At 48.9% G+C, this 23,227-nt stretch overlaps 1 protein-coding gene across 3 annotated transcripts in view; it reads right to left on the bottom strand.

The window, feature by feature from the left end:
• Nucleotides 1-23,227, bottom strand: part of SNX13 (sorting nexin 13) — a 124,094-nt gene that overhangs the window by 82,387 nt on the left and 18,480 nt on the right. For 2 of the 3 annotated variants that reach the window (XM_029070226.2, XM_029070227.2), the window contains exon 2: nt 3,467-3,579. The exons of the other annotated variant lie outside the window; for it this stretch is intronic. In XM_029070226.2, the coding sequence (XP_028926059.1) occupies nt 3,467-3,579 (113 nt within the window). The remainder of the gene's footprint in view (nt 1-3,466; nt 3,580-23,227) is intronic. 3 annotated transcript variants of the gene reach the window in all.

The following is a 23,227-nucleotide window of genomic DNA, read 5'->3' as shown; positions in this document are numbered from 1 at the left end:
TTTCCATCTTGGTCAGTCACGCCGATCTCTGCCAGAAGTCAAAGACAATCTGTTCTCTCCCTGAACAGCGGAAGGATCACGTTGAACATTTATCTGCAGTGGAAAAGCCCATCCATCTCCACCCCCTTTCAGCAGCGTAGGTCCAAATGATTCAGTGACATAATATTTTTAAATCCAGAAGGGAAAATCCCAGTCGGTCGATTCTTTCTTCCAGTAATCTTCCAAGTCATATCATTCAATACGCTGTACACGTCGCGTGATTAAATTTCCTCAGCAGCTGTCCCATCTCAGACTGCTCGGCGGTGTTCACTGTCTCCTACAGACCGCGCGGAGACCAAGCCCCCGGACTCGCTCTGACGCTGGCGGGCGATAAGGAGCGTAAACACTTTATTACATATTGCATTTCTGGTATTTAAACGCTTACTGTGTGCCGGGCACTCTACTGAGCGCTGGGGTGTATACAAGTTAGTCAGGCTCGCTGTCTTAATCCCCACTTTACAGATGAGGTAACTGAGGCACAGAGAAGTCAGATGACTTGCCCGAGGTCACACAGCAGACCGGCGGCAGAGCCGGGATTAGAAACCAGGTCCATCTAACGCCCGTGCTCTATCCGCTAGGCCGTGTTGCTTCTCCACCACGTTCTCCCAAAATTCCGATATACATCGGCACCCATTCCCGAGGACCCTAATGGACAACGGTGACAGGCCGCTATGGTTTCTAGGAAGCTTGATCCCGCCCTTGAATGCGGGGACGAAAGAGCGCGGGACTGAAAGTGCCACCGCGTTGAGAAAAAGTTCACCTAGTCAACCGAGGAGTCCTGTAGATTCTTCCAAGTCGTTCCTTTGGATCTGGGAACTTTACCATTTTGCACACATCCGGCTTCAGAGGTGATTTTTGTGAGTTGGAACGGTGGCAGTGATTGTTTTTTGTTTCTGTTGTGTGTTTTTTTTAAGTTGGGAGGTTCTCAAGGCTTCACAGGGCCCGATGAGGGACGACGTGCCCCGAGGATCGTTACTGTTCTCGCTCTCCCAGGACTATTTCCTTGTCCGTGCCGACGACGGATACGTCTCCACTCTTCGGCGGCACGGTGGGGGCGGCCGTGGGACGGACTCAAGTCTTCAGCTTCGGGAGACTCCGGTGACGGAGATCTCCCGAGGGCTCCGCCTCCAGCCGTCACGTGTCTTCTCTTTTACAGCGTAGCTTGTTTAACTTGCCAAACGTAGGTGGACCGTTTCCGTAGCGCTAATCCCCCGGCGGTGATTTTGGCTCGGAGGATGCCAGAACCACTCAGGCCGTCCCTTACGGCCGCCGAAAGGGTCTGCGATAGTTATATTGTACTCTCTTGAGCATTCAGTACAGTGCTCCGCACACAGTGCTCGATACGAGCGATTGAGCGATCAGATTTTGTCGCCAGGGAGGTAGACGCACACCGAAGACTAACGGCACGCTTGTGGTTTGAGATATGTGCAGCTGCAAATACGGCTACTGACATCTCTCCTTAAACTGGGACCGACCCTTGAGATTCACAACCCCCTGTACAGCCGATATCGAAAAGTAATCACTCTGCCATCCCCGGGGGAAAAAGTACACCCATCACCAATACGACCCGTCCAAGGGGTTGGCTGATTTTGATCAACATCACGGAACAAAGTTATGACAGCCCTGCAGCCCAATTGGAGGAATCACAAAAAGCGCGAGCCTGGGAGTCAAGGGACCTGCGTTCTAATTCTGACTGCCTCCTGTCTGCCGTGTAACCGAGGACAAGTCAATTCACTTCTCTGTGCCTCAGTTCCCTCATCCGCAAAATGGGAGCTCAGTATCTGCTCTCCCTCCTACTTAGAGCGCCCCATTTGGGACCTGATCATCCGTGCACCTACCCCAGTGCTTAGTACAGTGCCTGGCGCACGGTGAGCACTTAACACGTACCACAATTATCATCGTCATCGCTGACGAGGACCTCGCTGTCTTCCCCTCATGAGAACTAATTTCGCTTCCATCTTTTCCTTATAAATTTTTTATTTTAAAATTGCTCACTGGTGCCCAAACTCTCTTCTGTTTCTAGCTCCCTGGATGTTTTCCTATTAAAAACATTTTATGGGGAGAATGAGACGGGAGATCAAGTAGTGATGAATGGGACTCAATAAGTTGGACAAAAGGTGCATTTTTATGATACGTTGCCTGAAGGCCATGAATACCTATAACCATACAAGGAAATACAGAGTGCACACGCACGAGGAACTCAAACTGAACTTGAAAAGTGCCCTCGCAATTTGTTTTGCTTCTTTCAGCGGAAGGCTATGAACAGGTAAGTGACGATCCAACTCTGACGATGCATCCTTGAACATCTCTCTTCCCGGATAACTACTAAGAGAACGTGTTGCCAGTGACTCCCAACTGACCCTCGTAAAGCCTTCTCGCGTCCCTTTATTTCCAACCGGGTCATCTGGCTACAATGTGTAATAATAATAATATTGTTGGTATTTGTTAAGCGCTTACTATGTGCAGAGCACTGTTCTAAGCGCTGGGGGAGACACGGGGAAATCAGGTTGTCCCACATGGGGCTCACAGTCTTAATCCCCATTTTACAGATGAGGTAACTGAGGCCCAGAGAAGTTAAGTGACTCGCCCACAGTCACACAGCTGACAAGTGGCAGAGCTGGGATTCGAACTCATGACCTCTGACTCCAAAGCCCATGCTCTTCCCACTGAGCCACGCTGCTTCTCGCTGTGTCCCGCTTCCTCTTCATGGCCTGCGTCCTTTTTACGTGTACTTGCCCTCCACTTCATCTCATACCGTTAAGATACCGCAGTAATTCCATTTGTGAATGTAAGCCAATGACCTGTTCTCTAAAAAAAAGTCTACCAGGCATCTCTCGAGGCCATCACCAAAATGGTAAATGTTCAGTGGCAAAATCAGTTGATCGCTTGCACTTTTTATCGGAAACGGTGGAACATTCGCCAGGCTCGCGTTAAACGCAGATCGCCCTAGGTAGAGCTGGAAGAGGGGAAATGTGGATTGCGGCAATCCACCTGAAATTCTCCCACATCCTTCCTTCCAGGGGTCAGAGTCGACTGATGACACAGATGACGGCAGCACAGAATTGGAATTCGTTTCACTTAAAAATAGGCATTATATGGTTATCAGGAAGTACAAGAAATCTCAAAAAGGACTTATCTTTCCAAAACCTTGACCAAGTAGCCCCAAGTACAATGGGGAGGGTTAATGGTCAAGGAGAACCTTATATTTTTATAAAAGGACAACGGCCTATCATCGGCAATTCCGGTGCAAAGTTGAAACGTCCACTACTTACGTCTTTCAGGCTCTGGGGAGATACACGTTTTAAAAATAGCGTTCCCAAATAAGTCGCAGTCCCTTCGGTTATAACTGGGCGGTACAACTTTCAGACTTAAGGATACGTTAACGGGATGTATAAAACACACACAAGAAAAAGTTAAATATACTTACCCACCCACAAAGCAGAGGATATAAAACGCAAAATAAAATATAGCAAACGGTCCAAATTTTATTAGAAAAAGCACAATGCCAAGGCTTCCCCATCCCCATATGGAAAGACTGGCCTGCAACAAAGCAAAATACAAACAAATTAATGAGTTAATGCAATGTTCACCTGAAGATCTTTGAGCAACTTGTAAAGAACATTTATGGTGATTCACAATTTCACGTTAAGCATCTAAAAAATCTTGAGATGACCTGCCACTTTCTTATCCACGTCACCCCCGCCACTGAAATCAAGCCTTCCCCAGCGAACAACTGGGTATCTCCGTTTTTAATACTAGAGTTGGGGCTCTCTCTCCCACGGGCTCCTTAAGAAACTACTCAAGAGCACAAGGAGATGTTCACTAAGCTGATACCGAATACTTAGGGTTCTTTGGAACAGAAAATGAACTGTGATCCCTCAAAATGATTGTCCTTCCACCGCATAAGAAGTTCAGTAAGTCTCTAATCATCTTACTAGCTTTTTATGAGACATTTTCCTCTACTTTTTCATGCTTTTTATACATTTTTTTCCCTTCCAATTTTCCCCTGAGTTGAGGCAAAATGCGAGGAGCACATTAATGACCATATTTTAAAATGGAAATGTCATATAATCAGCTTCCTAACACATACGTGCCGTGTAGAAGACAGTCATAAAAGGATATACCTTGAAAGTGAGGTTTTCTAACTTTAAACCTTAAACTGAATGATCAAAACGACGACGACTATTTGTTAAGCCCTTAGTACGTGCCAAACATCGAGCCCCGGGGTGGATGCAACGCAGTCAGGTCATTCTAACGATACTGATGTGATACTATCGCAAGAGTCGATCATCAATGCAGTCACGAACACAGTTTTCATCTTGAATACTTACACAGAAGTGAGTCCAACAAAACAGACATTACAGAATGCTGTAGTCACTAGCCTTTATTAGCGACTCGACTTTTCCCCGACTGTGCATTTAAAGCCTTCGAGTTCCCATATATGGGAACCTACATTTATGTCAACCAAAGGGCATCAGCAGAACCTACTTTCCAAGAAATTCTTATCACGCTAGGATCATTCTGGTCGCCCCAGCGAAAGTCCATAAAATTGAAACATTACAGGGAGAATATTCACATCATCATATACGTGTAAATGGTAGATCCAGACTCTAAGCTCGTTACGGGCGGGATGCGTCTGCTAATTCTGTTGTATCGTTCTCCCCCGAGCGCTTAATACAGTGTTCTGCACAAAGTAAGCACCCAATAAATATGATCGATTGCTATATCCTTAACAGATCTCTCCCCCACCACCACCAAAAGAAAATGCACCGAAAAATCATTTTTGTAAATGGTAAAATTTTATAATTCTATATCACCACTTTTTTGAGCATTAATTTGTAAAAGCTCTAGCAGAAACCGAACAGTAAAACTATCCCAGTATTGTAGCAAAAAAAATCACAAATTATAATCATTGACGAGGGGGGTTTCTGATCAAAGAACCACGCAGGTAGGGGCTTCAGACTGTGGATAGGCCATGAGGAATCTTGAAAAAACGACCGCTCAACGTCGCCGTTCCAGTCAGCAGTGCAAGGATCCCAGCTTCCTGTTTTGTGCATGTGGATAAACTTGGGGAAGGAGCAGAGGGGAAGAGAGGAGGGAAAGAAGAAGAAGGGGATAGGAGAGGAAGAGATGATACAGAAAAACGAGGAAGAGAGTGCGAGGAGCACCGGGCAACTCTTCCACACAGATTCTCGGTCCTCAAGTCTCGAGACAGAGGCTTAGCCAACGGTCTCGACGGGACACTCGATCATCAGAGGTGATAACCCTAAACCCTGAAACCACTCACCATCTGGTAATTCTACCAGAATTTAGTAGTCCCGCTATGTTATATTTACTCTAACAACCTAAAAAGATCTACAAAGACGCTCAGGTAAGGCCCAAACTCTTTATATCAAGTTTATTGATTACAAAGTATTAGGCCCACACACCTAAAAACCACTGCTGGCCATCTGAAACTCTGAATCTGAATTTCCTTCACAGAATACGGCTGCCGTTCGGTTCAGCCGATATCCTGAAATCTTGACCAACCTCAAATAAAGAGTGCAAAAGGTAAAAAGGGGTAAAAAGACATCAGAAACACACCTATTCAAACTTATCGGAGAGCCTAACCATCTGCAGCAATCAACCGAATTTTCTGAGTGCTTACTGTGTGCGGAGCATGGTGCTAAGCGCTCGGAAAAGCACGAAACAAAAATAGAACATACCCAACTTCCTGCCCAAAGTGAGTTTACTGTTTTCTCATTTGGGTTTTCTGTTTCTCCTGGGGTCGAAAGAAGCAAATCGGTTTGGACACAGTCCCTGTCCCACAGGGGGGCTCGGTCTCACTCCCCATTTTACAGATGAGGTAACTGAGGCACAAAGAAGTGAAGTGACTTGCCCAAGGTCACGAAGCAGACGGGTAAGTGGCAGAGGCGGAATTTAGAGCCCATGACTCCCAGGCCCACGCTCTATCCACTACGCCATACCGCTTCTCTGCGGCACTTAATCTAGTACTTGGCACAGATGAACTAGACTCTCAAAGGAGACAAGAGCGAAGTTGGGATTTAACTAGTACCAAAACCTGGAAAACGGCACTACGTCGAGGATCGGCCGACCGATATTCAGAGGCGCCGAGGTTCGGGGCCGGCAGAGGGAAGCTGGGGATCTGAATAACCCCAAGTCAGCCGGCGGGTGCCCGGATCGGGGAAGGGGATGGGGAACAGGGTTTAGTCGAAAATGACCTCCAAATTAACCCACACTACTCGCCTCCTGCGTGATCTCGGGAAAGCGACACGGCCTCTGGGAGTCGGAAGGACCTGGGTTCTAATGCCAGCTCACCCATTTGTCTGCTGTGTGAACTTGGGCACGTCCATTCCCTTCTCCTGGCCTCAGTTCTCTCATCTGTAAAATGGGGATTATGACCATGAGCCCCATGTGGGACAGGGACTGTGTCCAGCCTGATTAACTTGTCTCTACGCCAGAGCTTACTACAGTGTCTGGCACACAGTAAGTGTTTAAATATCATTAAAAAAAAAAAAGCCACTTAGCTTCTCTGTGCCTCACTTTTCTCATCTGTAAAATGGGGTAAGGTGAGGTAAGTAGACTCCAGCACACGGAAAGCACAGAAATTAATGGACTACACAAAGATCTCTTTGGTCTGGGTTTCAGAAAAGCTAACTGGCAACATCTCCCAGCCAGCAGGCTGCTCCCAACAGTCTCCTGCCCGCAGGAGAACTTGGCTCCGTTCCCTAAAAGGTGCAGCTTTCCCAGTATCGGTAGAGAAGTCAGCTTCCTCTGAGAAGGTTTGAAATGATGATTCTGGAGCTCCCGGAACAATCCGGTTTTACAATGCTTTACACACAGACGACGGTAATAATAATAGTGGCGTTTGTTCGGCGCTCACTACGTGCCAGAAACCGTACTCAACGCTGGGATTGATACAAGCTAACTGGGTTGGACACAGTCCCCGTCCCACGTGGGGCTCAGAGTCTTAATCCCCATTTGACGGACGAGGGGACTGAGGCACATAAAAGTGAAGTGACTCACCCAAAGCCACACAGCAGACAAGTGGTGGAACCGGGACTAGAACCCGGGTCCTTCTGAGTCCCATGAGCTACCTACCCACTAGTCCCGGCTGTAATGAATATCACTGATTGATTGAAAGTTTGTCCTCCTGCGACATTAGACCTGTGGCCTTGCTGTCTAATGTTTACCTATAACAACAATCTTTTTCAGTCTAAATTCTCTCTAAATCTCAGTCTAAAGCTTTCTCTTTTGTATACAGTGGAATCACTCAAGAGCAAAATCGCTTCATTTACCAACTCAAAATACTAGAGAAGCAGCGTGGCTCACTGGAAAGAGCACGGGCTCTGGAGTCAGAGGTCATGGGTTCGAACCCCGGCTCTGCCACTTGTCAGCTGGGTGACTTTGGGCAAGTCACTTAACTTCTCGGTGCCTCAGTTCCCTCATCTGTAAAATGGGGATGAAGACTGTGAGCCCCACGTGGGACAACCTGATTCCCCTGTGTCTACCCCAGCGCTTAGAACGGTGCTCGGCACATAGTAAGCGCTTAACAAATACCAACATTATTATTATTATTATTATTACCTAGCACTGTAGCACCTTTTCTATAGGAATAGAGAGTAAAAGAGAAAAACAAGGAGGAGCACCGGGTCTACTTATCAGGGCTCTCATTTAAGCTTGAGAATTCCTCATGATTCCAAATGCAATTATAAACTTCTAACCAAGAGAGAGTGTTTTGTTGTTGTTCTTTTTTTTTTTTACAAAGTGCTTTCTGGTGAGTCTTTCTGGGCCCAATGGCTTCTGATGAGACGAAGACAGTAAGTTTTCTGGCTAGAAATGCCAAATTTGTCGGGGTTTTTTAAGTATATCATTCGGACAGCTACTGTCGTGGACCGAAGGCACGACGTCACGAGAGAAACTGGAAGAAAAAGGCAGATCTTCAGAGGATGCGATCTTTAAAATCTGCTGCAGATAGTCGAAAGAATGGATAATCCGCTTGTTATTCAGAGCTCGAAGCAGTCACAATCAGCCAAATATAGACACGAATAGGAATCGGCCAAATATAGAAACCAGTATGAGGTCAACAACAGCACAGGGGAGAGAGCGAAGCTTGGAGCCTTGATAATCACCTGCTCGGATAATCATCCCCACCCCCATAACCAAGCTATCTGTAGCTCTTTTGTCTTCCTGAACCGAAACTTTTCTTTTTAAAGTATACCATGAATTATGAATAACTGTTGGCGAAAGGTTTCAAAACACCGGTGTTTCAACTATGCTCGCTTTTGCCATGAGGCCATTATTTTCACACTCACCTCGCGGTACGCGATTAAAAAACTAGGACAAACGGGGTCTTTCTACTAAGCCACGTTGCTTCCTAATGAATCTACAGAGGAATTTATTTTGGGTGTTGCTAAATGGAAAAGATTTTTTAAAAAGGAGTTAAAATAGTAACGGTGAAGGAGAAACTGACATTTTAACCAGTTTGACAGGTGTAGGAGTGAATATACTAGGCATTTGAGGAGTTCGCCTCATTCATCTGTTCATCGCCATTTCCAATGTAAAGATTTAAGATTTTTTTTTCCTTGAGCTAAGCATCCCATGGGCTAATTTGGCCTAGAAAAAATAATGATCTGTTTGGGTCCTACCTGCACGCTCCTCGACCTAGATTTCCCATTATAGTTGACGCCGACAGCGATCTCCCCGTCCCCGAAGCCCGCAGACTTGACGTCGTCCGTGACTCTTCCCTCTTATTCGCCGCTCGGATTCAGTGCGACGCCAAATCCCGTTGCGGTTTGCTCCACCCCGTTTCCTGGATCCGACTCTCCCCCTCACGGTCCCCACCCCGTTCCCGACACTGATCGGACCTCAGCTCGAGCGGTCGATGGGCCGCATCGCTGGTCTCCACCCGCCGCTCTCCCCTCTCCCCGCCGGCTCTCCATCGGTCACCTCGCTGCCCAGATCCATTTTCTAAAGCATCACTTTGCCCGCAACCGTCCCCCTTCAAACACCTCGTTCTCTGGCGCCCATCCCAGTCCACATCAGGCGGAAACTCCCGGCCGTCGGCTTTAAAGCACTCAACCGGGTCTCTCCCTCCGGCCGATCCACTCTCTCCACCCGCTAGCGCTCTCCATTCCTCCGAAGCTGAGGTGGGGCGTGATCTCGTCTCTCCCGCCGCCGACCTCTTGCGGCCTCCTACAAATCTTAGAGGCCAGTTTTCCCCATCCTCAAAGCCCTGCCGATTCATCTCCGGGAAGCCTTCCCCTCATAACTTCTAATCTCTCCAGTTACCCCTCTACGTGCCCCTGCGACGTTTCTACGCCACCTAAACACATAACTACTTGAACCTCTCGAAGCACTCACGGAACATCTCTCGCATCCCCTGTTAGTTAAGCATTAACTCATGTACATATTCCCCTTCCATTCTTTTTTTAATGGTATTTCTTAAGTGCTTACTCTGTGCCAGGGACTTTACTAAGTGCTGGGACAGATAGATAATCAGGTTGGACAGAGTCCCTGTCCCACCCCGGGCTCACAGTATTAATCCCCATTTTACAGATGAGACAACTGAAGCTCCGAGAAGCCAATGTCACAAAGCGGACACGTAGAAGATCCAGGACTGGAAACCAGGTCTTTCTGATTCCCAGGCCCGGGCTCTATCCATTAAACCATGCTGCTTCCTCCTAGCCCTAATTGATTTTTGTGCTAGCCTTTCCCACTAGATTGCCCGAAGGCAAGGATCCTGTCTATTTTCCCCATCATATACCCACCTAAAACCTTAGTACAATGCTTTTCACCTAGTAGAAATCTGATGCTGCCGATTTTCACAAACGTTTATACCAAATTTCACCCAAGACGGATGAAAACTATTTTCCAGAGAAAATGTTTCGCTGTTTTGGAGTCATGGGAGATACCCTTTCCCCTCTCGGGGTCGCCCCTGGAGAGTTTCCAGTACTCCACCAGTCTCCACTATGGGAAGGGGGAGGCCTACCCATTCCATTCGTAGCTTGGCCAGTGGCTAGCGGGTGGATGGCCACCGGCTACAAGTCCAAACTCACCTGTGCCGGGCAGCAGCAGCAGCATGGGAGAGAGTAAAGGGCGGAGACTCAACCTTGCTGCACGGAAGGAGACAACGGTGAACCACTTCCGTGTTTTTAATCAAGAAAACTCTACGGATGGTGACGGTGATATTTGTTAAGCGCTTACTACGTGCCAAGCACTGTTGTAAGCGCTGGGGTAGATACGAGGTAAGGAGGCGGTCCCGGGTGGGGGGTCACAGTACAGATGAGGGAACTGAGGCACAGAGGAGAAGTGAAGTGACTTGCCCAAAGTCACACAGCTGATAAGTGGCAGAACGGGGATTAGAACCCACGACCTCTGACTCCCAAGCCCGGGCTCTTTCCACTGAGTCACTCTGCTTCCAGAACGGTTGCGGATGGAGGTGGGAAGTTCTGGGAGAGACGTGTGCACGGTGTCGCTTTGGGTCCGAGATGACCCGACAGCATAAGACGAGTCAAGAGATACCGTTACAATTCCTCCAGACTAAATTTCTAGTGGGCAGGGAGCACGTCTACCAACTCCGTTGAGTTGCACTCTCCCAAGTGCTTGCTTCGGTACTCTGCTAAACACTCAGTTACCACTGATTGATTGATAAATCCTCTTTTCCCCCCTTTCCCTCTGCTCCTCCCCCTCCCCCTTTTCCTCCCCTCAGCACTGTACTCGTCCGCTCAGCTGTATATATCTTCATTACCCTATTTATTTTGTTAATGAGATGTACATCACCTTGATTCTATTTATTTACTATTGTTTACTGAGATGTTCATCCCCTTGATTCTATTTACTGCTATTGTTTTTGTCTGTCAGTGTCCCCCCCCGATTAGACTGTAAGCCCATCAAAGGGCAGGGACTGTCTCTATCCGTTACCGATTTGTATTCCAAGCGCTCAGTACAGTGCTCTGCACATAGTAAGCCCTCGATAAAAACTATTGAATGAATGAATGAATGAAGAAAGTGCTCCTAAAAGGCTACACTACCTACTAGAAAAGGTCATTTCCCCTTTCCTCAGCCATGTTTTCATAAGCTCAACCAACGAATAAGGAAGAAGGCTTTGGCAAAGCTGTCGGTCTTAATAGATTCCCTCTCTTTCTTGGGATTTCAACAGACAGTTCCAGCAAGCCACTGAGCCAAGGAAATGATCAAGATAAACGTCTCGTCCGTTTTCCCCATTTTCCGTCTGCCAATCGATAGCAGCAATCGAACGCCGCTAAATACAACACATCCAAGTTAGACGGCGTTACTATTAGACAGCAAGGTCGCAGCCGAAGAGGCGGCGTACTTTAAAGCCCTTTGAAAACCTGTCTGGCGGTGGAATTGCAGGGAAGGAAGCAGAAGCATAAAACTCCGACATTTATGGGACGGAGAGACAAGCCTCCTACACTTCCCCAAAGCTCCTGAGACTTTCTGGCAGGGGAGACCGTCTCCTCTGACTAGAATGGGAAAGCCTCATCCCACACCAAAGCGTCGGACCAAATTCTCCTCGGGGAGAACTCCGAGAGGAAGATCACCTCGGAGCTTCCCACGGTGCTGTACCACAGGTTCTGGATTAGCTCAAACTGGGACTAAGCCAGCAGAAGCACGTCACGCGGCAAAGTGTTTCTCAGTTTCAGTGTATTTGGTGGAAGAGGAAGCTGGGGTGAATTACTTTGGGGTTATTTTTACTCTAAACCCCGGTCCAGCCACTTGAATCAATCCTATTTACTGAGTGCCTACCGTGGGCTGAGCACTGTCCTAAGCCCGGGGGAGAATAGGCTCCCCCAGAGGAAAGCCTCAAGGTGCCTGTGCAATCAAACGCATGGTGACCGGCAATCCCATCTCTAATCCCACCTTCTCATGGTACTTGTTGGGCGCTTACTTTACGCCAGGCATCATGCTAAACACTCAGGTAGAAACCAGTTCATCAGGAAAGCAGCGTGGAGAAGCAGCGTGGCTCGGTGGAAAGAGCACGGGCTTTGGAGTCAGAGGTCATGGGTTCGAATCCCGGCTCTGCCACTTGTCGGCTGTGTGACTGTGGGCAAGTCACTTCACTTCTCTGTGTCTCAGTGACCTCATCTGTAAAATGGGGATGAAGACTGTGAGCCCCACGTGGGACAACCTGATTCCCCTGTGTCTACCCCAGTGCTTAGAACGGTGCTCTGCACATAGTAAGCCCTTAACAAATACCAACGTTATTATTAGGAAAGACACAGGCCCAATCCCATTTGAGGTACGCCTTCTAAATAGGAGGGAGAACAGGTTTTGAATCCCCATTTTACAGACGAGGAAAATGAGACATGCAGAAGTTAAAGCGACTTGCCCAAGATCACAGAGCAGGTAAGTGGTGGAGACGCCCGCCCCCATCACCCCCAGATTACAACCCGCGTCCTCCGACTCCACAGCCCGGGCTCTTTCCACTAGACCACATGGCTTCTCGCTGCTCGGTAAAGCAGAGGCTTCGGCGTCTAACAACAACCAGTAGAAAGCTTTCTGACTCGACAAGTCCAGGGTGCAGATTAGCTTAGAAGGGAGCGAGCATTCGGAAATGCCACCCTACCGCTTCAGACGTTGCTACCTTACCGCATCGAGTGCTGAAGGAAACTTTGGTATTCTTTAAAACTACACAAGGTCCTACATATCCATCACGTGAGCAGACACGAATTTCATCTGGGATGGATATGTAGGATGGAATCTCACTCGGATCCTAAAACATATGTTTAGCAAATGTCCTACATATCCATATTTCATATGTTTAGCAAACTGCGGCATATTTCACCGTCATTTACTGCTCGGGTCGGCTTCCCAAACGAGCGCGGGGTAGCCGTGGTGGAGTTAACGGCTACGCGACGAAGAAATGGATTTGAAAAGAGCAATTACTACGTCCTGAGTAAGGTGTACCATATGGAACCAGGAATCCTGAACTGCCTCCTCCCCTTGCCTGAAGAACATCGACGGGGCTGGGCGGAAACGTTACGGCAACTTTCAGGGCCACTCCTCCCCTACATTTCAAAATACTGAAGTCACGTATCGTTTCATTAGGGCACAGAGTTTTCCTTTTCAAGGTTACCCTTCTAGATTAGACATGTGAGAAGTAATCTATTTGAGGATAAAATTTTACCTTGGCTCCTCAACCACAGCTCATTTACTTCGACGTAGTGTCTAACGAAGACGCTCTATGCAGATGTCTAAGCTCACTGACAGGAAATGCTTTTCGACGCTTTCGGAAAATGAAACGGCGCTACGGGGGGTCCTCTGCTGGACCGAGCACAATTTTGAGGTTGACACTCTCTTCGGGAAAATCAATACCAAACTAGACTTAAAAGGTCAGGAAGATTTGTGTTCGTAGAGAAAGACACCAATTTTCTCTGTTAAAAGGAACAAAACATTCTTAACAAAAGCCCTCTGCTAGATAAAAGCTCTGAAGTGGAAATGTACCTCAGTTTCCTCAGAGTAGCCTAGTGGAAAGAGCACAGGTCTGGAAGTGAGAGGACCTGGGTTCTAATCCTACTTAATCCTAACCCTACTTAAAACTCACCTCCTCCAAGAGGCCTTCCCAGACTGAGCTCCCCTTCTCCCTCTACCACCCCCCCTTCACCTCTCCGCAGCTTAACCCTCTTTTCCCCCCATCTCCCTCTGCTCCTCCCCATCTCCCTTACCATCCCCTCAGCACTGTACTCGTCTGCTCAACTGTCTATATCTTCATCACCCTATTTATTTTGTTAATGAAATGTACATCGCCTCGATTCTATTTAGTCGCCATTGTTTTTACGAGACGTTCTTCCCCTCGGCTCTATCTGTCGCCATCGTTCTCGTCTGTCCGTCTCCCCCGATCGGACCGTGAGCCCGTCGGACGGCGGGGACCGTCTCTATCTGTTGCCGACTTGTTCATTCCAAGCGCTTAGTACAGTGCTCTGCACATAGTAAGCGCTCAATAAATACTATTGAATGAATGAATAATCGCAGCTCTGCCGCTTGTCTGCTGTGTGATTCTGGGCCGGTCGCTTGATTTTTCTGTGCCTCGGTTTCCGCATCTGCAAAACGGAGATGAAAAATCCGTTCTCCCTCCCCCTTCGACTGTACGCTCTGTGTGGGACAGAGACTGTGTCCGATCTGATTATCTCGTACCTACCTCGGCGCTTAGTGCGATGTCTGCCCCACGGGAAGTGCTCTCCAATGATTATTCATTTTTATGGGGATTCGATACCTCTTCTCCCGCCTACTTAGACTGTGAACGCTATGTGGGACAGGAACGGTGTCCTACCTAATTATCTAGACATCAGCCCAGCGATGAGTGCAGTGCTCAGCACACAGTAAACACAAAGACCGACATTACTGTGGTGGCTATTAATTAAGTGCAGAGCAGCCTCAAGCTGCTTTCGAGTCGGTGTCTCCCCGTGCCTCGGTTCACAGCAGACCGGTGCATATATCCGCTTTCCTACATCTCACGCTAACTGCAACTATGTACTTGCTAAGCGCTTACTAGGTGCTCTTTCTATTTTACCCTTTCTGTTTTACCCTTCTCTCATCCTGGCCCCCAGCCCAATTCTGCCACACAGCTGCCAATGTGGCATTTTGGGTTTTGTCAGTTTATTCAGTCGCCACTCAACTGTTTAAAAAAAAAGAAAAGAAAAAGAAGAATTGCGGTTAAGAGCTAACGCTGGTTCTGAATGAAAACCTTTGTTCGTCTTTGATTCTTCCATGGAGGAACATCAAAGATGAAACATTTGTGTTCCCGGAGGACCCGGAAGGCTTCGACGGGACTCCAACTATTGTGAAAAGGGAGCAAGGCCCAAGCAATCCAGGTCCTCCTGGGTAGGATGCAAAGCATCCTTCTTTCGACACCTGTCAGGCCTTTTAAAAAAGTGGCATTTCCCTCAGCTTCACCAGCATCTGAATACCCGTCGTGGGCGGAACACACCGTACTAGGCCCCGGGGAACATACGACCGACAGAAGAGACGCAATCACAGAGACCTGGGTTCTAATCCCTGCTCTGCCACTTGTCTGCTGTGTGACCTGGGGCAGGTCGCTTCACTTCTCTGGGCCTCAGCTCCCTCATCTGTAAAATGGGGATTAAGACTGTAAGCCCACGTGGGACGGGGACTGCGTCCAACCCGATTAGCCCGTATCTACTCCGGCGTTCGGAAGACTGCTTGACACACGGTAAGCGAGCGCTGAAACACCATCCTCATCGGGTCCCGCCCTCGAAGAGCTTACAGTCTAACAGAAAAGGAGAGATCCCACCGAGTTACCAACCCGCTGACATAGTCCGCCGCCCAGGAGTTTACCACCGCACCGTGGAATCGACCAACAAACCGCCAGGAGACGGAGGCGTGGCGGCTAAGTCGCTCCCTCTGGGAACCAGGTGGGAAGCGGACCCACGCCAAAAGTCCCGCCAGACACGTTCTATGCTCCAAAGGGTCGCGCGGCTCCCTTGCCGCCCGAACGGAAGGAGAGAGAATGCAGTAACACCCGCGGACGTTCCCGAGCTGCGCTTTGGAATCGATCGATGGTATCTATCGAACACTTACCGTGCGCAGAACACCGCGCTGGGGGCTTGGGAACGTTAGAGAAGCGGTATGGAATGGTGGATAGAGCACAGACCCGAGAGCCCTGGCTCTGTGACCCGTCTGCTGTGTGAGCTTGGGCAAGTCGGTTCATTTCTGTGGATCTCAGTTCCCTCATCTGGAAAATGGGGATTGAGACTGAGAACCCCGGGGGGACGGGGACCTCGTCCACCCTGATTTGCCTGTATCCACCCTAGCGCTCAGTACTGTGCCCGGTTCAAAGAAAGAGCTTAAGAGATACCATAATTACCATTATTATTATACAGATAGAGTCGGTAGACATAATCCCTTCCTACAATAAGCTTAAAATGAATAACTCCACTTCAGATTGCCAGGAGTTAAAGTTTAAGAGGCAGTGCGCCTTTAGAGCGACTAACTGATAAACTGGTGACGTATTTAATATTTCAACATTCGGAGGTTATGTTTCCAAAAAGACCCTTCTAAACTCTTCATCAGTTTCGAGCAATCGTCTCTTACGCTTCACAGAGCAAGTCTGATCCCGTCAACTAACCTGAAACAGCAGGGCTTAATGGAAAGAACCCAGGGCTCTAAACTACAAGCTTGTCGCGGACAGGGAATAAGTCTACCTACCCCGCTGTGTCGGACTTTTCCCGGACACAGAGAACAGTGCTCTGCGCAGAGTAATCGGGAGAGCCGGGTCGTGCCCAGCTCTGTCACTGGTCTGCTATGTGACCTTGGGGAATCACCACCCCTCTGGACCTCAGTTTCCACATCTATACGATGGGGATAAGATAGACTGTGGCCCAATTTTATAACTTTCTATCTACCCAACCACGTAGAAAATGTCATACCTATCACAACTACAATGACCTAGCAAAGCAATCACATTTCATTCATTCAACAGTATTTACTGAGCGCTTACTATGTGCAGAGCACCGTACTAAGCGCTTGGAATGGGCAAATCGGTAACAGACAGAGACAGTCCCTGCCCTCTGACGGGCTCACGGTCTAATCGGGGAAGACGGACAGACGGGAACGATAGCAATAGATAGAATCTAGGAATTATGTCTACCGACTCTATCTGTATAATAATAATGGTAATTATGGTATCTCTTAAGCTCTTTCTTTGAACCAGGCACAGTACTAAGCGCTAGGGTGGATACAGGCAAATCAGGGTGGACGAGGTCCCCGTCCCCCTGATGAACATCTCATTAAAACAATAGCAAATACACAGAATCAAGTCACACGAGTCTTTACGCTACAGAACGAGGGAGGGGGAAAGCCGGTGGAAGAGTCAGGCGAAAAAAGGAACGGCGTAACTGCTCGAAGTCCAAAAAAGAATGACTGACATTCAATAATGGTTACTGGTATATTCATAGTATCTCTTTTCGCTTCCAAATTTAGGTTCCAGGAGTCTGCCCGAATATTTCCTACTGCAATAAATAGGTCTACGTCCACACAGTAGGCTTGTCGTGGGCAAGGGGACGCGTCTACCAACTGGGTGGCCGGGATCCGGCTGGCCCGCGCCCCAGTGTCACGCGCAGTGCTATCACGGGATGCTTTGCTAAAAACGAGACCAGACTCTCTAGGGGTCGCATCTGAACCATCAGGCTTTCATTTTTTGTTTATTTTTTTTTAATTAATAGGAACGAGGGTGCGGGAGGCATTGTGATCTTGTGGAAGGAGCAGAGGGACTGTGGGGGGAGCCTGAAGAGCTGGATTTTTACACCTCGCTCCACCGCTTGCCCTCTGTGCATCTCGGGTAAATCATCAACCTCTTTAGCCTCAGTTTCTTCAATTGGAAAATGGAGATAAAATAGCCTCCCTCAGACTGCAAGTTGTGTGTGGAATGGAGCCTGTGCCTATTAAGTGCTCAGTACAGTGCCCAGCACACAGAAGCACTCAATAAATATGACTGAATGAATGAATCTGATTAGCGGTATAAGCCCTAGCACATAGCATGCACTTAGTATTCTCATTATTATGATGTGATCATTTTTAGCTTGGCCCCGATTTTTCTTTTTAGAAAACAAAACCATGCGGAGAAAGCTTTAATCATGACTTACGCATACTGCTTTTGCCGAGCGTATGGGTTTTAATTGCTAGTTAAAGTCGATATGCTATAATTATGCAAAAGTTGGCTTTGTTTTTTTCACATTCAATTTGCCCCTTTGCCTAATGAAGATTATAAGTCTACATTATTCTGATAAAAATTGCATTTCAAATGAAAAAAACTAATTATTGAGCTATTCACTGGGTTGCCGTCTGCATTATTTACCTGGGCAAATTCTCTGAAATAGCTCTTTCCTCATTTATAAAACCTACCACTATCGCACGAAAAAAAAAATTACTGAGGGAATCACAGAAGGAAATCCAGTTGGGGGAGATTTGCTTTCCGATGGCTGCCGATTCTGCTGGGCATTACGGACTAACGTCTGAAGAAGACCCAGGTAATTAACCAGCCCGCACCGGGGAAAACAGACACACACACACTCTTCTAAAATAAATCGACAATAATCAATGGCATTTGAGGGCTTATTGGGTGCAGAGCACTGTACTAAACACATGGGAGAGTTCGATGCAAAGTGAGTCGGTTCACCCTGCCCTCAAAGAGTTTACAAATCTAGTGGCTCCCGGCAACACAGCGCTTTGTAAGCTCACAGTGGGCAGGCAACGTGTCTGTTTAGAAGCAGTGTGGCAGAGTGGAAAGAGCCCGGGCTTGGGAGCCAGAGGTCATGAGTTCGAATCCCGGCTCTGCCACTTGGCAGCTGTGTGACTGTGGGCGAGTCACTTCACTTCTCTGTGCCTCGCCTACCTGATCTGTAAAATGGGGATGAAGACTGTGGGCCTCACGTGGGACCACCTGATGACCCTGTATCTACCCCAGCGCTCAGAACAGTGCTCTGCACATAGTAAGCGCTTAACACGTACCAACGTTACGCCTATTATGTAGTATTCTCCAAGAGTTTAGCACAGTACTCTGCACACATTAAGCACTCAATAAATACAAAGCGGATAACATAATAACCCAGATGATGTGATGTGCTATGTGGGGTCCCCGACCCCCCGAGCCCCTGCTCTTCCTTCCTTCCTCTCCCTTCAGCACTGTGCTCATTTGTTTATATTATTTATTACCGTATCGCTTTTGTTCATGAGGTTTATATCTCCTCCATTCTATTTATCTCGACGTTGTCGTCTTGTTTTTGTCTTGTCCTGTTTGGCTCTGCCGTCTGCCGCCCCCGTTCGGACTGTGAGCCCGTCACTGGGCAGGGACCGTCTCTCTCCGTGGCCCAACTGTACATTCCAAGCGCACAGTACGGCGCTCCGCACGTAGCAAGCGCTCAATAAATACTATTGAATGAACATGAGGAGTGTTTGAACCAGGGTAGTGGCTACAGGAGGAGAGGAAAGGGCAGATCAGCGAAATGCTTCGCGAGAGAACTGGCAGACGAACCGACGGCGTCACGTGCCTCGTCTTCTCCGCTCACGCGGCCTGTTCCTACTCGGGAAATCCTGTCTTTCTCCTCCAAACTCCAGGCGGCAGAAACGCTTGCCTTCTGTGGCCATCCCAGCGTGCGCCCCGTTCCGTCCCGCTTCTTTGGGCTGCCGTGGGGCGGGAACCCACAGCGGGGGGCGGGGAGCGACAGAACGCTTTCTACCGTCCATCCGGCCGTGGGGTGAGCGCTTCCCGAGGGCACGGCAGCGTACTACCCAGTTGAGAGAGCGGAGGAGAGTTGGGACCGTGAGCCGGAAACTCCAGGAGTTTCCAGTTCTCACGGGAGCGGGGGGGGGGACGGAGCGGCGAAGAGGGGCGGCCCACGGGCGCGCGCCCTCGACCTCAGGGTGGGCGTCAAAATGGGGAGCGACGGCGCTATCACGCCGAATCGTTTCTCGTTCCACGTGGAACGGCTCCGCTAAATGGAAACTCGGGCTCCAACTCCCCGAGGGGCTATTGACGGGCCCCTTCGGGCCGCCGCCGTCTGCGGAGAAACCCGAGCGATGCTATTCCGTCCTTGAACGGACAGCTGCACGGGCCTCTCCCAACCTCACTACTCTGAGATGATCGTGGGAACTGGGCTCCGGCACACGGCGTCTCCTAGAATGGAGTCAGGACCTGACTGACAAGGGCTGAATCCGTGGCACTCGGTCACCGTTTCTATTTCTCCTCTCTTTCCCTCATCCCGGGATTCCGTCTGGCTTATTCTCGTTCTCGGCCACAGGCCTCGGGGCGATGAGAAAATGAAAACAAAAAGAGAAGAAAGACTAGGAACGAGAGAAAAGCAGCACGGCCAGTGGAAAGAGCCCAGCCCCGGGAGCCGAAAGACCCGGGTTGTAATCCCGACTTTGCCAGGTGCTCGCTGTGTGACCTTGGGCAAGTCACAGCTTCTCTGTGCCTCGGTTCTCCTGTTCCCCCTCCTACTTTTAGATCGTGAGCCCGACGTGGGACAGGGACTGTGTCCTGTCTAATTCTCTTGTATCTACCCCAGGGCTTAGGACAGTGTTTGATACATAATAATAATGTTGGTATTTGTCAAGCGCTTACTGTGTGCAGAGCACTGTTCTAAGCGCTGGGGTAACAATAATGTCGGTATTTCTTAAGCGCTCACTGTGTGTTCTAAGCGCTGGGGTAGACACAAGGGAATCAGGTTGTCCCACGTGGGGCTCACAGTCTTCATCCCCATTTTACAGATGAGGTGACTGAGGCACAGAGAAGTGAAGTGACTCGCCCACAGTCACACAGCTGACAAGCGGCGGAGCCGGGATTAGAACCCATGACCTCTGACCCCAAAGCCCGGGTTCTTTCCACTGAGTAAGCGCTCAAAAAATACCATTGGGGGTAAAAAAAAAAAAAAAAAAGAGGGAGATGACAAATGAAAAGAGGGGACAGATGTCACCAAGTCACTGCGGTGGGGTGACAACTCGGTTAGCGATGCTCTCGGAGTTTCCCCAACCGGGTCCCGTAAATAATCGAGGTCTGAAAACCTTGGGGACATTCCAGCAGTCAGATGGCCACGCCGAATGTCAACTCGGTCCCATCAGTTGCCTCACCTCTAAAACAGGGATCCGATCCTCCTCCTTCCTACTCAGACTGTGAGTCCCACGTGAGACGGGGACCGCGTCCGACCTGATTATTAGTAGGGAGGCGGCGTGGCTCGGTGGGAAGAGCCCGGGCTCGGCAGTCAGAGGTCGCGGGCTCTGACCCAGGCTCCGCCGCTTCTCCGGGTGACTTGGGGCGAGTCACTTCACATCTCTGTGCCTCAACTATCTCATCCGCAAAATGAGGATTAAGACCGCGAGCCCCACGTGGGACGACCCGACGACCTCGTATCTGTCCCGGTGCGAAGAACGGCGCTTGGCGCGTAGTAAGCGCTTACCAAATATCACTGTCGTCATTATTCCTGATTCACGTGGGGCAACCCATTACCCGGCATCTCCCCCAGCGCTTAGAACGGTGCTCTGCACCTAATAAGCACTTAACAAATACCAACATTATTATCATCATCATCTGGTACGCACCACGGCATCTAGCAGAGTGCTTGGCACTCAGTAAGCTTTTCACAAATCTACTTCACTCTCCCTTCTACCTTACCTCCCTGATTTCCTACTACAACCCAGTCCACGTACGCTGCTCCTCTAATTGCTTGCTGGCGACTCCTCGCCCACACCCTGCCTCTGGCCTGGAACTCCCTCCCTCTCCATATCTGCCCGACCATCCCTCTCCTCGCCCCCGGTGCCATATTCGAAGCCCATCTCCTCCAAGAGGGCTTCCCTGACTAAACCCTCATTTCCCCTTCTCCCACTCTCTTCTGGGTCACCCATGCGCTTGAATTTACACCCTTTGATTCACCCCGCCCTCCACCCCACAGCACCAATATACATATTTGTATTTTTTACATTGACGTCCGTCTCCCGCGGCGGACTGTACACCCTCCGTAGGCACGGAACGTGTCTACCAACTCCGCCGTATCGTACTCCCCGCGCATTCAGTGCTCCGCCCACCGTAAGTGCTCAATAAAAACAGCGTGGCTCAGGGGAAAGAGCCCGGGCTTCGGAGTCAGGGGTCATGGGTTCGATTCCCGGCTCTGCCACTTGTCAGCTGTGTGACTGGGCAAGTCACTTCACTTCTCTGTGCCTCGGTTCCCTCATCTGTAAAATGGGGATTAACTGTGAGCCTCACGTGGGACGACCTGATCACCCTGTATCTACCCCAGCGCTCAGAACAGTGCTCTGTACATAGTAAGCGCTTAACAAATACCAACATTATTATTATTATTATTAGCCCCTTGATCGACTCTAGTTTTACAGTTGGGCGGAACATTGTGGCTCGATAAGAGCACCTCTCCAGGAACACTGCAGGCCAGTCTGCGTTTTCTAACCACCACAGAACTGGGTAGAAAGGATCCCTGTAGGGAACCAGCCCTGGGCGTTGCTTTCATTCCCTACGGGACCCGAGAGATAGTAAAAAATAATAATAATAATTGGAGTATTGGAGTACTTACTATGTGCCAGGCACTCTACTATGCGCGGGGGTGGATAAGAGCAGATCGGGTTGGACGCGGTCCCTGCCCCACGTGGGGCTCACAGCCTCAATCCCCATTTTACAGATGAGGACACCGGAGCCCAGAGAAGTGAAGTGACTTGCCCAGCAGACGAGGGGCAGAGCCAGGATGAGAATCAATGACCTTCTGACTCCGAGGCCCACGCTCTATCCACTGTGCCATGCTGCTTCACACGAGATTGAGTGAACTTGGGGAGTCTGGAAAAAGGGGAGTTTGGCCCATCCTCAGTTCTTCACTATCGCAAAAAGGCAGGGGGGTCCACACGGAGAGAGGTGGTTCGACCTTCTCCGCAACCAATATTTCAACCAGTTAATTGCACTCCCTACCTTTCAAATGCCAATATTGTCAAGGATTTGCACATATAGGCTTTTGTTTTCTTTTCGGCATCCTTAGGAATCGGATGGGGACTGCATATGGTTTCCACTGTTTCTGGTTGTTTTGGGGGGGGGGGGGGGAGATTGTGTTTTTGTTTTGTTTTTTTTCATGAGAAAACAAACCCAGCATGGGTTAGGGAAAGCCCTTGCTTGCTGTCTTCCCTCTCCTAAAAAAAAAGGCCTAGACGGATGGGAATTCTGCACGCTTCTCAAGTAAATTGTTCACCTATTAAAAAAATGATAATAATGGCTTGAAACGGTAATATAATGGACCAGAAAGTGAATTTATCTCCAAGAAAATAGTAATTACTTCCTGCATAGGATATGATCAGACCAATCTTACATGGCTCGATTTCGATTTTCAGAACCCACAACATCAGAGTACACATTTAAAAAAAAACACACTAATCGCCTCATTAAAACAATTAATTGTCCCTTTTCCCAATTCTCCCATTATCTTGTGCTTAGTAGGTAGGGAGCTTAATCTAAACTACTCTCTATTTTCACACTTAATTCTTCAGTTTCTCTCAGCTTATGAAGACATTAAATTCGTCCGGGCCAGGGCCCACAGGTTCCGTTTCTTCTTCCCAGGAATACCCGAGGTGGGATTCGAAGTACCATCTAGAGCTCGGGGCTGGGAAAACCACCCCGAAACGGAATCCGACTGATTCCTCAACTGTCACTACGGCACTCTCA

This window comes from Ornithorhynchus anatinus, chromosome 8 (genome assembly GCF_004115215.2).
Source record: "Ornithorhynchus anatinus isolate Pmale09 chromosome 8, mOrnAna1.pri.v4, whole genome shotgun sequence".
Lineage (NCBI taxonomy): Eukaryota > Metazoa > Chordata > Mammalia > Monotremata > Ornithorhynchidae > Ornithorhynchus > Ornithorhynchus anatinus.
This window is presented reverse-complemented; position numbering and strand designations above follow the sequence as displayed.